General features: G+C 56.6%; 1 protein-coding gene across 4 annotated transcripts in view; it reads left to right on the forward strand.

Moving 5' to 3' along the window:
- The window catches only part of SCARA5 (scavenger receptor class A member 5), a 36484-nt gene extending 24850 nt beyond the window's left edge, over positions 1–11634 (forward strand). Inside the window, exons 7-9 of one of the 4 annotated variants that reach the window (XM_065834563.2) lie at positions 2039–2086; positions 7262–7459; positions 11379–11634. In XM_065834563.2, coding sequence (XP_065690635.2) covers positions 2039–2086; positions 7262–7459; positions 11379–11515 — 383 coding nt within the window. In that variant the 3' untranslated portion in view covers positions 11516–11634. Of the gene's footprint in view, positions 1–2038; positions 2087–7261; positions 7460–8492; positions 9285–11378 lie in introns of those variants that run through there. The other 3 variants (XM_065834564.2, XM_071807204.1, XM_071807205.1) reach the window with 3 other exon arrangements.
- The last annotated feature ends 942 nt before the right edge of the window (positions 11635–12576 follow it).

Genomic DNA, 12576 nt, shown 5'->3' on the forward strand with positions numbered 1-12576 from the left:
GCTGGACACGATGCAGAAATTGTTTGTGCTGAGGGTGGTGAGAGCCTGGCCCAGGTTGGGCAGAGAGGTGGTGGCTGAACCATCCCTGGAGACATCCCAGGCCAGGCTGGACGGGGCTCTGAGCAACCTGAGCTGGTGAAGATGTCCCTGCTCATGGCAGGGGTGGCACTGGGGGAGATTTAATGGTCCCTTCAACCCAAACTATTCTGTGACTCTATGAGAGCAGCAATGGTCTCATATGGCAGTTGAGTTATTTACTCCAGAGTTTCAGTCCATTACTTTTGTGCCCAGCACAGCTGAATCATTCCTGTTCCTCAAGCTCCACCTTTGCACCTTCGCCTCTCTCCATCATTCCTATACGATGCCCTATAGGATGGAGCACGGACTCTGCAGGGAAAGCACTTCTAGTGTCATAGAATCATTTTGGTTGAAAAACCCATCAGGATCATGGAGTCCAACCATAACCCTCCCCATGTCCTGAGAACCTCATGTCCGTCTGTCCAACCCTCCAGGGATGGTGACTCCAGCACTGCCCTGGGCAGCCTGTTCCAATGCCCCACGGCCCTTTGGGGGTTCATATTGTTCCTCATATCCAACCTTTAGCTCTGGAAGGGCCAGATTTTTGGGGACAAACACAAAGCCCCCAAAAACATTGTTTTCCAAGCCCGTTTCCTCCAGGCTGGAGATGCGGGTGGTGCGGAGCAGGGGCTGCTCCGGCGTCCCGGGTCCGTCCCGTGCTGGGAGCAGCGTCTCTGGCGCCCGTCCCGCTGCTGGGGGGGCTGTTCCCATCTGGTTCCCATCATTGGGCCGGGCTGCAGGCAGCGTTCCTCATCCCACACAGCTGCGCCCGCCCGGGGGACCCATCGCGCCTTCCCACAGCCTCCGACTTAAAGTGCAAGAATTTCCTGCACGCTTTTTTCTATTATTATTATTATTATTATCATTATTTTATTTTATACAAGATCTCAGAGCATGTGTGCGATGTTTGTTGTTCTTACGCGGAGACGAAAGGGGATATAGCGAAGCGGGGCTGTGCCGCAGGGCTGGGGGTCTCTTGTGGAGCATCGCTGGCAAAGCCGGGACCGGCAAAGCCAGGACCGACAAAGCCAAGCCCACAGCCCCGCTCGGGATGGTGTTTATAGTGGTGCACGCCACAGAAAAGCACATTTGCTGCCTGCCGGGCCAAAGCCGGAGCACGAACAGGGTTTTGGGGTACGGGGTGCAGGCACAGGCAGCCCGTGCTCGTGGGTCGCGAGGAAAGCCAAGCCGTGATACAGATCATTAGTGAGCTCGTTATTTTTCCCTGGAAACAGGCGTGTTTTCGGAGCAGCCTGTTTACCCAGCTGCTCCCAGCCCCTCGGCATCGCTGCTTCTCTGTGGATACGGGGTTTGGGTTCAGCGGCTCTGCTCGTGCGGAGGGACCCGCTGGGTGCAGGAGGCTCGATGCTCCGCTGGGGCTGCGGGAAACCGTGTCCCTGCCCTTGACCTCTGCAAAACGAGGCCTTTTTAGCCCCAAATTTGGGGTTTATTTAACCCCAGACACAGGGTTTGCTTCCATTTATTCCCGCTCCGCTGTTGGGATGGAGCGGGGCAGAGCGGATGGGATGGTTTGAGGGACCACCAGCCCCTCCGTCCTCCATCTCCTGCAGGACGTGCACTCCAGGAGGATTTTCAGGGTGTTCTCCATCCTTTCCCTGCACCCCAAACCGGGGGTATTGTAGAGTCCAAACCAAGGGGTACCCATGGCAGGGTCCCCCTGCAGATACAGGGGTGAAGAACCCGCACAAAGCCGCATTTTCCCAGGTCCAGGTTGGTTTTGCTTTTCAAAGCGTCCTCCAGGAGAAGCTGGAGGGGTGAGAAGGTCCCATAGCCAAGCAGCTTGGCTGAGGGCGTCAGGAGAGGGGACAACAAGTCATTTGCTGCTTCGTGCCTCAGTTTCCCCAAACTGATAAAGCCCTCCAAGCGCTACCAACACCTCAGAGCAGGATATCTGGGGAAAAGCTGATTTTTAACAAGATTTACGGCTTTCTTTTCCCAGGTGACCGTGGCCCAAAGGGAGAGAAGGGGGACCGAGGCGGTAGCACCGGTAAGCGCTCGATCATGGTCGTCTCCCCGGTGCTTTGGGTACAGTTTTGGTGGTGTTATGTGGGGCAATGGCTCCTGCAAATTGGGCAGGAAAGCTGCTGGATGAGACTGCTGAGCCCTGAGCTTGGCTTTTCCTCCTTGGGCAAGAAGGAACCTGCGCAGCCGAGAGGTGGGAGGGATGTCGGACCAAGGATGCTCGAGGAAGGTGGTGGTGACGTTAAGGCAGAGCCAAGCAGGGGGAGGCACCTTGTTCTGCAGCCCCAGGTGTGCGGAGCCCCCGACTGGGATGTGGGGCTGGATTGAAGGTGCCCAAAGCCGGCTGGAGCGTTCTGCTCCCCATGTTTGCCGGGAGATAAAGAGGGTCAAGCTCAATCATAGAATCATTTTGGTTGGGAAAGACCTTTAAGATCATCAATCCAACCATTCCCCAGCCCTGTCCCTGCCCCATGTCCTGAGAACCTCCTGTCCGTCTGTCCAACCCTCCAGGGATGGTGACTCCAGCACTGCCCTGGGCAGCCTGTTCCAATGCCCCACAGCCCTTTGGGGAAGAAATTGTTCCCAAATCCAACCTCAACCTCCCCTGGTGCAACTTGAGGCCGTTTCCTCTGCTCCTGGCGCTTGTTCCTGGGGAGCAGAGCCCGAATCCCCCTGGCTCCAAGCTCCTTTAGGAAGTTCAGAGAGCAAAGAAATGCCAGGGGACTAAGCCCAGGGCTGGATGCTGCCCACCCTTATGGCTGTGCTGGGCAGGGACCTCATCCCTGAGGCCCCTGGAGATGCTGATGGTTTCCTCCAAGCTTTAGACATCCCTTCTGGGGACAACCCTTCTGCCTCTCCAGGGCATCTCTTCTTGGGGACATCCCTTCTGCCACCCCAGGGACATCCATCCTGCCTCCTCAAGGACATCCCTTCTTGGGGATGTTACTCCCTGGGGACTTCTCCCCCTGGGGACTTCCCTTCTGCCATCCCAGGGACATCTCTCCTGCCTCAGGTGCCCACACGGGGTCTCCAGGTCCCTGCCATCAGCCACCATGACACCCAAAGGGTGCCAAGCACAAGCAAGAGCGTGGTGGGGCCATAAGTGGAGCAGGGGGCCCTGTGGTGGGATGCACCTGCACCCCAAGAAGGACTCAGCACCCCCACCCCCTCCAGCCGCTCTTGGTGGGCAAACACGACCAGTTCCTATCTGCAAAGTCCAAATGATGGAGTATATCACTATTTAATTTCCTGGGATAGACGTACCCCGCATATCCCCCTGGAAACGTGGTGTTTGCATCCGGAGTCCCAACCCAAAGGGAGCAGAGCGGGGGCAGCAGGAGAGGGAGGTGGGGGTCCAGGGAACAGGGGCAGGTGGTCTCCATCACTGGGGGAGACGATATCGCAACCCAGCTGCAAAGCATCAGGCCCCGTTTTCTTGGCCACTGGGAGTCATTTCTCCTCTTCAGCCTTTCCTTGTGTGTTTTGCTGGATTTTGGGGGCCGGGCAGCGGGGAGGGCGAGGGGTTTGGGAGGATTTGCTGCAGCAAAAACCAAACGCACACGCCCAGGATGAGGAAGAAATGGCAGTTTGGGGGTTTTAGTGGGTGTGTTGGAGCAGGATGGGGCTGGGAGTTGCAGGCAGGGGGTGCTGCAGGCAGGGCTGGGATCGGAGACCCCGATCCTGGGCAAACCTCCTGCAACACAAGGATGTGGACAACCCGCACTGGTCCCCGAGCAGCTCCCGATGGCTCCACCAGCTCCCGGGGGACAGGACACGAGTGCAGCCCCCACTGCAGCTTTTGAAGGGTCTCCAGGGGCTGTGGGCTCAAAACGGCCCCAGGCTGGGCTGGCATCAGCTAGGCTGGGACTATCTGTGCTGGCATCAGCTAGGCTGGGATCAGCTGAGTTGGGACTATCTGGGCTGGGATCAGCTGGATTGGGACTATCTGGGCTGGGATCAGCTAGGCTGGGATCAGCTGGGTTGGGACTATCTGGGCTGGGATCAGCTAGGCTGGGATCAGCTAGGCTGGGACTAGCTGAGTTGAGACTATCTGGGCTGGGATCAGCTGGATTGGGACTATCTGGGCTGGGATCAGCTAGGCTGGGATCAGCTGGGTTGGGACTATCTGGGCTGGGATCAGCTAGGCTGGGATCAGCTAGGCTGGGACTAGCTGAGTTGAGACTATCTGGGCTGGGATCAGCTAGGCTGGGATCAGCTAGGCTGGGATCAGCTGGGTTGGGACTATCTGGGCTGGGATCAGCTAGGCTGGGACTAGCTGGGTTGGGACTATCTGGGCTGGGATCAGCTAGGCTGGGACTATCTGGGCTGGGATCAGCTGGGTTGAGACTATCTGGGCTGGGATCAGCTAGGCTGGGATCAGCTACACTGGGACTAGCTGGATTGGGACTATCTGGGCTGGGATCAGCTAGGCTGGGACTATCTGGGCTGGGATCGGCTAGGCTGGGATCAGCTAGGCTGGGACTAGCTGCATTGGACAATCTGGGCTGGGATCAGCTGGGTTGGGATTATCTGGGCTGGGACAATCTGGGCTGGTCTGCAGGGCTGTTATGGGCAGCTGATACTGGTTAGTGAGGAGACTTCTGGGGTTTATGAGCTTTTAGGAGCCCTCTAAGCAATGCTCGTTAGAGGCTGAGCGGAAGGGCTGAGCTCTGAGAGTGAATTAGCAGCCCTCACCCTGCTGATTAATGGGAATATGCTGGTAGAGCCTGGATCCCTGCCCTCATTCCACATCTCTTCTCCTCCTTGGGGATGTGGTGACGAGCATCTAGTGAAGAGACAGGACAAGGATGGACTCATGGGGAGGAATGAGGATGTTGGGGTGAGCAACTGGTTTGGGTTGGAGATACGGGATGGGACCTGGGCTGTCGGTCACCTGCCTGCTCTCCTGGCACCAGGGAACGTGGGTGGCTTTGGACACAGAGCTACATGGACATTTGATAGGATCTTGGGAACAATTTCTTCCCCAAAGGGCTGTGGGGCATTGGAACAGGCTGCCCAGGGCAGTGCTGGAGTCACCATCCCTGGAGGGTTGGACAGATGGACATGAGGTTCTCAGGACACGGGGCAGGGATAGGGGTGGGTTATGGTGGGACTTGATCTTAAGTCTTTTCCAACCAAAACGATTCTGTGGTTCTGTGATATCCCACCGCCACGAGCTTAAAGCAGAAGCGGGACCGATGTCAGATGTTTCCCGGCTCTTCACAGCTCCCTCTGCAATGGTCACCTCTTGGCGTGGAGACCTTTTGTTTTCACCCCTTGAGAAGTTGCCATGGTCCATGCATGGGCAAAATCACAGCAGATCAGGAGGTTTTGGTCCCGTTTGCACTGCTGGGCTGTTGTTGGTGGTTTTGGTGGGATGGGAGCAGAGCGCAGACCCCCAACCCCATCTCACCAGGGACCAGCCTTGGGCATGGAGGATGAGCTGATGGGCATCAAGGAGGAGACTTCGCTCTGCCTGGAAACGCTGCTTCACGCAGCAATCCAACCCCACTTATCTTCTCATCTGAGAAGTGATGCCAGTGAGCATTTCCACCGGGAACGTGTGTTTCGATAGCGGAAAGAAAAGAAAACAAACCAACACCCTGGCTTTGAGAAAACCTCTTTAAATACAAATTGAAGCAGCTGCAATCCAACCTTGGCTGGGGGGGCCCAGCTCCGCCCGTGGCCGCCGTCCCAGCCTGCGGTGACTCACGGAGCCCAGCTGCCCGACAGTGATTTTCTCCATTTGACCCCTTTTCCATCCCAAATAATGGGATTTGTGGCGTGTTCTTTTCGCTGGGTTTCCTTGGCTGGGGGTGGAAGGAAGAACCGTTGCGAGTTGGTTTTGGTGCTGAGCTCCTCAGTCGTTCCCCTGGCAGATAAACCAGCACCCCCTGTGCTTCTCCCTGGGTGACCACGCTGGTCCCACCCGGCGGGAGGGTGATGATGGGGGGAGGAGGACACGCCATGCCCCACCACCCCAGTTCGGCTTTTGGGACCCATTGGAGCTTCCCCACAAGCACCAAGTCAGGGTCCAACTGGGCAGCATGGACTTGGTCCTTGTTCTCCAGGCTGCAGCAACAGAATCCCAGAATGTCAGGGGTTGAAGGGCCCTGGAAAGCTCATCCAGTGCAATCCCCCCATGGAGCAGGAACACCCAGCTGAGGTTCCACAGGAAGGGGTCCAGGCGGGTTTGAATGTCTGCAGAGAAGGAGACTCCACAACCTCCCTGGGCAGCCTGGGCCAGGCTCTGACACCCTCACCCTGAAAAAGTTTCTTCTCCTCTTTCAGTGGAACCTCCTGTGTTCCAGTTTGCACCCATTGCCCCTTGTCCTGTCACTGGTTGTCACCCAGAAGAGCCTGGCTCCATCCTCCTGACACTGCCCCTTTCCATATTGATCCCCATGAATGAGTCCCCCCTCAGTCTCCTCTTCTCCAGCTCCAGAGCCCCAGCTCCCTCAGCCTTTCCTCACACGGGAGATGCTCCACTCCCTCCAGCATCTTGGTGGCCCTGCACCTCCCAATCACCTGAAATTCCTTTTCTAGTCCCTTTTGGAAACGCTTTGTGCCCCGGTTTAGTTGGCATCGTCCTCCTCCCGCCTGGTTGCTCAGATCTCCCTCCTGATCGCCAGCCTGAGCTGTGTCCCTTTAGTCTCACCTTGGTGGCTCTGGGACTGGGTTTTGCTGGTCCCTGCCCTCCCTGCAGTGCTTCTAGGCTGTGAGCAGGTTTCCCGTCTTGGTGTGACCACCGCAGGGCTCGTCCTCCCCCAATAACGTAGGGACAAGGGGCAATGGGTGCAAACTGGAACACAGGAGGTTCCACTGAAATTTGAGAAGCAACTTGTTGGGGGTGAGGGTGTCAGAGCCTGGCCCAGGCTGCCCAGGGAGGTTGTGGAGTCTCCTTCTCTGCAGACATTCAAACCCGCCTGGACACCTTCCTGTGGAACCTCAGCTGGGTGTTCCTGCTCCATGGGGGGATTGCACTGGATGAGCTTCCCAGGGCCCTTCAACCCCTGACATCCTGGGATTCTGTGAGAACCCTAGGACCCTTCCAGCTCTGTATGCGGTGGTGGTGGGATGTCCTCAGGTCTCCTGGATGTGTGTCACCCATTGCTTTCTTCAGCCAAGGGCTTGGGAGGTGGGCAAGAGCAGCACTCAGAGATGCCACCGTGGTCCCTCTGACCTTGTTCTGTGTCCCCAGCAGCCGCCACCGAGGAGGGGACGGTCCGGCTGGTGAACGGCTCCGGCTCCCACGAGGGACGGGTGGAGGTTTTCTACGACCGGCGCTGGGGCACGGTGTGCGACGACGGCTGGGACAAGAAGGACGGGGACGTGGTGTGCAGGATGCTGGGCTTCCGAGGCGCCGAGGAGGTGTACCGCATGGCCCGCTTCGGCCAAGGTAGGACCCCGCACCCCTGCCCCACCTCATCCACCATCAACACCCAAAAATCAACCCAGAAAGGAGCCTGGAGGCATCCAGCGTGTCCCCTGCAGGGACAGGGGGTGTGGTGGGCCCAGAATCCCAGAGTGTCAGGGGTTGAAGGGACCTGGAAAGCTCATCCAGTGCAATCCCCCCATGGAGCAGGAACACCCAGCTGAGGTTCCACAGGAAGGGGTCCAGGCGGGTTTGAATGTCTGCAGAGAAGGAGACTCCACAACCTCCCTGGGCAGCCTGGGCCAGGCTCTGACACCCTCACCCCAAACAAGTTGCTTCTCGTATTTAAGTGGAACCTCCTGTGTTCCAGTTTGCACCCATTGCCCCTTGTCCTGTCACTGGTTGTCACCCAGAAGAGCCTGGCTCCATCCTCCTGACACTGCCCCTTTCCATATTGATCCCCATGAATGAGTCCCCCCTCAGTCTCCTCCAGCTCCAGAGCCCCAGCTCTCTCAGCCTTTCCTCACACGGGAGATGCTCCACTCCCTTCAGCATCTTGGTGGCTGCGCTGGACTCTCTCCAGCAGTTCCCTGTCCTTCTGGGGCTGAGGGGCCAGAAGCTCCATTCCGGTTCAGCACCAGTTTATTCAGCACATCCAGCCAAATATTTTGGCGCTGCCTCACGGGGCCGCGTGCGAGGCCACCGCTGGCGCTGGCCCAGGTGGCCCAGCCCGTCCCCGTGCTGACTCAGCGCTGCGGGGCCGTCCCCGGGCTTGTTGTTTTTGAACGAAGGCTTCGGGTTTTCCAGCCGGACGTGATTTTTGAGATCTATTTTCTTTTTAGAATAACAAAAGGAAAGAAAAAGCTTTTAAAAACAGAGGGGAACTGTCAGGAACGCTTTGGTGGGCGGAGGGGCGGCCTTTGGCCCCAAACCGTCGGAGTGGGGTGGAACTGATGATCTTGAGTGTCTCTTCCAAACAAAATGATTCTATGATCCTGCCCGGAGCAGCTCCCTTTCCACTTGGGCTTCTGAACTCCTTGGGTTGTTTTCTCCCCAGCTGCTCGGGGCTGCCGAGGAGAGGATGGGTCCCAAAAGCAGGTGCCCACCATGGCCATCATCTGGACAGGAACGTGTCGGATGGTCAGAAAGGCTGAGGGAGCTGGGGCTCTGGAGCTTGGAGACAACCACTTGGTACAAGCTGGTACAACCACTCGGCTGTAGAATCATTGAATGGTTTGGGTTGAAGGGACCATTAAATCTCCCCCAGGCCCCCCTGCCATGACAGGGACATCTTCACCAGCTCAGGTTGCTCAGAGCCCCGTCCAGCCTGGCCTGGGATGTCTCCAGGGATGGTTCATCCACCACCTCTCTGCCCAACCTGGGCCAGGCTCTCACCACCCTCAGCACAAACAATTTCTGCATCATGTCCGGCCTGAATCTCCCTCCTTTAGTTCAAAACCATTATCATTGGTGGCTCATGTCCAATGTCTCACCCATCACCCCAAGTCCTTCTCCTGGGGCTGCTCCCCATCCCTGCATCCCCAGTCTGGACCGATACCGGGGTTGCCCCGACCCAGGTGCAGGACCTTGCACTTGGCCTTGTTGAACCCCATGATGTCCACATGGCCCCACTGCTGCAGCTTGTCCAGGTCCCTCTGGGTGGATCCCGTCCCTCAGGTGTGTCCTCTGCACCACTCAGCTTGGTGGCACCTGTGAACTTGCTGTGGGTGCTCTCCATCCCACTGTGTCATTGATGAAGATGTTAATTGGTCTTGATCCCAGTGGGTCCCTTGAGGGACATCCCACCTAATTGTGAATAGTGACCTTGGATAGAAGTGACCCACTTTATTTTATACATATATGTTATTTATATATATATATTTTATATATATATTTAATACATGTATATATAAATATATATAATACATGTTTAATATATATGTTATATAATACATAATATATTATGTACGACATGTATGAAATGTAACATGTTATGTAGTATATATGTTACATATTATATATATAAACATAACATATATGTATAAAGTTAATACACTTTATACCACATAAATATACACTTCATAGTACATATATATAATATATACTACATAATATGTTACATTTCATACATGTCGTACATAATATATTATGTATACTACGTAATATGTTACATATCATATAAAATATGTAATATATACTATGTAATATGTTACATTTCATACATATCATACATAATATATACCACATCATGTGTTACATATTATGTAGTATATATGCTATGTATTCTATATGAAAATAATATATATGTATAAAATCAACTTACTACACGTTACCAAAAAGAGGGGCGGATATAATAATGACGGGGGGATTTCCATAAGGGGCGAAGCCTTTTGTTCAAGGGCTTGAAAGATTTTCTCTTTGTCCCGGTGACGCACGTTCCCTTGGTCACGGGGGACACACCGGGACCCCAGTGCCCATACTGGTACCAGTGCCCATCCCCTTGCCCGTACTGGTACCAGTGCCCGTACTGGTACCAGTTCCCATACTGGTACCAGTGCTCACCGCAGTGCCCATACCGGTACCGGTGCCCATCCCAGTGCCCACACTGGTACCGGTGCCCATATCGGTACCAGTGCCTATATCGGTACCGGTGCTCATCCCAGTGCCCATAGTGGTACCAGTGCCCATACTGGTACCGGTTCCCATTCCAGTGCCCATACTGGTACCGGTTCCCATCCCAGTGCCCATACTGGTACAAGTGCCCACCGCAGTGCCCATACTGATACCAGTGCCCATGCTGGTACCGGTTCCTGTCCCAGTGCCCATACTGGTGCCAGTGCCCATCCCATTGCTCGTACTGGTTCCAGTGCCCATACTGATACCGGTGCCCATCCCAGTGCCCATACTGGTACCAGTGCCCATATTGATACTGGTGCCCACTCCAGTGCCCATACTGATACCGGTGCCCATCCCAGTGCCCATACTGGTACCAGTGCCCATACTGGTTCCAGTGCCCATTCTGATACCGGTGCCCACTTCAGTGCCCATACTGGTTCCAGTGCCCATCCCATTGCCCATACTGGTTCCAGTGCCCATACTGATACCGGTGCCCACTCCAGTGCCCATACTGGTACCGGTGCCCATACTGATACTGGTGCCCACTCCAGTGCCTATACTGATACCGGTGCCCATCCCAGTGCCCATACTGGTTCCAGTGCTCATACTGATACCAGTGCCCACTCCAGTGCCCATACTGGTACCAGTGCCCATCGCATTTCCCATACTGGTTCCAGTGCCCATACTGATACCGGTGCCCACTTCAGTGCTCATACTGGTTCCAGTGCCCATCCCATTGCCCATACTGGTTCCAGTGCCCATACTGATACCGGTGCCCATACTGATACTGGTGCCCACTCCAGTGCCTGTACCGGTGCCCATCCCAGTGCCCATACTGGTTCTAGTGCTCATACTGATACCGGTACCCATCCCAGTGCCCATACTGGTACCAGTGCCCATACTGATACTGGTACCCATCTCAGTGCCCCTACTGGTACCAGTGCCCATCCCAGTGCTCATACTGGTACCAGTGCCCATACTGATACTGGTACCCATCTCAGTGCCCCTACTGGTACCAGTGCCCACCGCAGTGCCCATACTGGTTCCAGTGCCCATCCCATTGCCCATACTGGTTCCAGTGCCCATACTGATACCAGTGCCCACTCCAGTGCCCATACTGGTACCGGTGCTCATACTGGTACCAGTGCCCACTCCAGTGCCCATACTGGTACCAGTGCCCATACTGGTTCCAATGCCCATCCCAGTGCCCGTCCTGGTACCAGTGCCCATACCGTTACCAGTGGCCACCCCAGTGCCCATACTGGTTCCAGTGCCCATACTGGTTCCAGTTTGGATGCCGGTGTCCCCAGCGTGTCCCGTTCCGCAGGCACCGGCAGGATCTGGATGGACGACGTCTCGTGCACGGGCACGGAGCAGAGCCTCCAGCACTGCAGCTTCTCCGGCTGGGGCAGGACCAACTGCGGGCACGCCGAGGACGCCGGCGTCAAGTGCCTGGCGCTGTGAGGGGACGGGACCCCCAAATCTGCCTGGGGGGGGTTCCCTCCGTCGCCGCCAGTCTCACCCGAGCTTCCCAAAGCGGTTTGATTCTTAGAGAAATAAATGCTTTTTTATTATTCTCTACAGCGCTGGTGCAGCCGTGTTGGGGGGGGGGTGGCAAAGAGCGGTGGGGATTTGGGGGTTCATGGGGGCACATAACTACACACCCTGGGTTCAGGAAGCCCCTGGGTGGGGGGTACGGAGCACCCTGGGGTGTCTGAGCCCCCCAAACCTACCCACAGAGACACCCCATGAAGGCTTGAGGATCCCCCAGAGATCCCCCAAAATGCCTTGGAAACCCCCCAAAGGCTTAGGGACCCCATGGTGACCTCCCCAAGGGCTTAGGGACCTCACTGAATCTGAGAGACACCCCCCTCATGGCCTGGGGGTTCAAGAGTGAGCCCCTCAAGGGGGTGGCAATGCCATGGAGACCCCCCCCAAGGGCTTGGGGAATCCCATAAAGACCCCCCCCAAGGGCTTAGGGAACCCATAGAGACCCCCCCCAATGGCTTTGGGACCCCATAGAGACCTCCCCAAGGGCTTAGGGAACCCATAGAGACCCTCCCAATGGTTTGGAGACCCCATAGAGACGCCCCAAGGGCTTAGGGAACCCATGCAGCCCCCCCTAAAAGCCTTGGGGATCCCTCACGGCCCCCCAAAGCCTTGGTGACCCATGTGACCCCTCCATAGCCCCGAGGACCCCCCTCAGGTGCCCCCAAATCCTTGGGAACCCCCAGGGGACCCTCCAAAAGCACTTGGGGACCCTTTAACCCCCCCCAAGCCCCCTTTCAGAGCCTGGGGACCCCTCAGACCCACCCCAAGTCCCGCCCAGCCCCATAGGCCCCGCCCCTCGGGCTGCCCCCGCCCCTAAGGCTGCCCCCGCCCGTCGTTCTGACCCCGCCCCTCGGTCTGACCCCGCCCCTTAGGTTGTCCCCGCCCCCTGACCTGTGCCCGCCCCTCGGGCTGCTCCCGCCCCTTATGCTAATCACGCTCCTTTGGAATGACCCCGCCCCCTGGGCTGGCCCCGC

The sequence above is a fragment of the Patagioenas fasciata genome, chromosome 3 (assembly GCF_037038585.1).
Source record: "Patagioenas fasciata isolate bPatFas1 chromosome 3, bPatFas1.hap1, whole genome shotgun sequence".
Taxonomy (NCBI): Eukaryota; Metazoa; Chordata; class Aves; order Columbiformes; family Columbidae; genus Patagioenas; species Patagioenas fasciata.